The sequence below is a fragment of the Rhagoletis zephyria genome, unplaced genomic scaffold, assembly GCF_001687245.7.
Source record: "Rhagoletis zephyria isolate East Lansing unplaced genomic scaffold, Rhagoletis_zephyria_1.1 Rzeph_scaffold_41027, whole genome shotgun sequence".
Lineage (NCBI taxonomy): Eukaryota > Metazoa > Arthropoda > Insecta > Diptera > Tephritidae > Rhagoletis > Rhagoletis zephyria.
Genome location: NW_016198082.1, coordinates 319 through 2,751, shown reverse-complemented (window position 1 = coordinate 2,751; position 2,433 = coordinate 319). Strand labels below are relative to the sequence as shown.

The following is a 2,433-nucleotide window of genomic DNA, read 5'->3' as shown; positions in this document are numbered from 1 at the left end:
ATTCGCCCCGTGCATTATAACCAAGGCATTAAGTAGCCTACGAACTTTTGTTTGCAAAATGCATTTATTTAAATAGTTAAAAGGAGACAAATTCCTTTGTTCGGCACTTCCTTTTACTCGCCTTCTCTCTGCGAAACGTTGTACATATTCTATCATCTAAGACGAATTCATATATTAGTTTCGTATAGCTCCCATACAACTGATTGTTCAGATATGAGATTTTTCGTTATAANTTTAGATGCGATTTTTTATATAAGTATGTAACTCCTCTATCGATGTATGCAGATGTATTCAAAAGCAGTAATCTGTCAAAGTAAAATTTGCAGATGTTCATGAAAGGTATGAAGCCTTCGGCATAGCCGAAGACAGCGCTGCTCTTACTTGTTAATACTAAAAAATTCCTTAACAAGTTGATGCAATAGCTTTTCCCTGATTGATTGGCATGCATGGAGAACCCTAGCTGCGCTGATTGATTCTACTGGTCCGTAGGCCACCCAGCCCAGCTTAGTGGCCACTGCAATGGGTTGCTTCGGTCCAGCATCAATGGTGTCATTCGACGTGCACAAGAAGCTGTTGTCAAGACCTATCAATAATGAGGGTTTGACGTGCGATTGTGACAAATGAGCATATGTATTTTTGCAAAATGATTGCGTTGGCAGATCAAGATACTCCACCGTTCGCACATTTTTTAGATGATACGACGCCGAATTTATACCATGAATTTCCAGTGCAACAGTTATTCGCACAGCAGGCGGCGGGCTTTTGTTATCTTAATATTCAATATGGAGCGTTGGGCAAATTGTACAGCTGTGGTGACCGGTGCCAGCTCAGGCATTGGTGTGGCCATTGTTAAGGATCTGCTCAAGGCAAATATGAAAGTTGCTGGACTTGGCCGCCGCAAGGAACGCATGGAAGAGTTGCGAGCCACGCTAGCCGAGGATCAACAAAAGCTATTTTATCCCGTTGCCTGTGATGTCTCCTCGCTAGAATCCGTCAATGCAGCTTTTGATTGGATTATCAAAAATTTGAGTGGCGTTGATGTATTGGTGAACAATGCGGGCATTTACAATGTTGGACAAGCTAGCACAATGAACCCAGTGGAAATTCAACAAGTTATACAAACCAATGTCATGGGTGTGGTTTATTGTACGCAGCGAGCATTCAAATCGATGAAAGAACGTAGCGTAGATGGCCATGTGGTGATCATTAATAGTGTTGTGGGTCATTATGTGCCACAAAATGATGCACAAACAACGCCAACTTCGAATTTGTATGCGCCAAGCAAATATGCCTTGACTGCGCTCACCGAGGTTTATCGGCAGGAGTTTAGAGGACTGGGTACAAGGGTTAAAATAACTAGCGTTAGCCCCGGTTTAACAGATACGGACATGGTAGCTGCTCGTTCAAGGGGCGGTAAGAAGCCAATTCTACAACCAGAAGATGTATCAAGCTGTGTACTCTTTACACTTTCTACGCCAGCGCATATGCAAGTACATGAGATTACTGTGAAGCCGATGATGGGCGAATGAGAGGCAATTCGTCTGATAATATAGTTAGCTCTTTATTTGATGTAGGAGCTCTTAAGATTGTCTGTTATTACAATATATATTTTTTTAAATTTAAATGTGATAATAAATTATGAAATTGACCACTCGTGACTCCTCTGTGGTTTGTTTGTCGTTATACCACTGCAGTGTGAGTGGCGCGATACAACCTCGCACTCAAAGGGTATTGGCAATTTCCTCTTCTAAAAGTGTGATGGATGAGCCCTCATCCATCATAGCATAGACCGTAATACTTGACTTAGGACCACTTAAAATGACTGGAAGGACTTTAAATAAACATGTGCTGTTGATGTCAAAATTGGTGTTTAAAACGTGGGCGTTGTCTTGAGGTGACGAAGTACCAGATTTGGATGCTATGGCCGTAGGGGCTGCGGAATGAAGCAGTGTATTATGCATCTGGCCACAAGAATCAATTCCGCATACTTTTTTGAACTGGCAGTTACCTTAATTATGCCCACTTTGGAGACAAGCAAAACATAGGCGGCGTTGCTTGACGAGTTCCCACCTATTATGTACCGAAAGTGCTTTGAATTGCCGACACAATTCCATTTGGCGCACACTGCTGGTTCTCTGTCATCAGCCTGTTCGGATGCATATAACATTCGGCGAGATATGCTTGAGTTATAACTTGGCTGACGTGACGAAGACGGAAATGCGGATGTGTGGTGCTTTGACGGCGATTGATTTTGACGCTATGACGTTGTGTTAGCAAGCGGCTGTACTGTTGCGTAAACCGACGGCATGAGACTAGCGACTTTAGCTAGATCACTCAGCCAATCCGAAAAAGTTTGGAGAGTAGGGTGTGGTGTATTTACTACGTGTCGAATCCATTCGAATTGCTTCAAGGCTGGAATTTTTAAAACGAGTA

General features: G+C 42.7%; 1 protein-coding gene across 1 annotated transcript; it reads left to right on the top strand.

Annotated features, from left to right (window-relative positions):
• Positions 1-726: 726 nt before the first annotated feature.
• Positions 727-1,644, top strand: LOC108354962 (farnesol dehydrogenase-like). The gene has a single exon (XM_017606138.1). The coding sequence runs from the start codon at positions 783-785 to the stop codon at positions 1,527-1,529; it is 747 nt and encodes a 248-aa protein (XP_017461627.1). The 5' UTR covers positions 727-782; the 3' UTR covers positions 1,530-1,644.
• Positions 1,645-2,433: the final 789 nt, after the last annotated feature.

Bases quoted from the DNA above. Each gene is read 5' to 3' on its own strand.
- LOC108354962 (XM_017606138.1), top strand. From the start codon at position 783: ATGGAGCGTTGGGCAAATTGTACAGCTGTGGTGACCGGTGCCAGCTCA.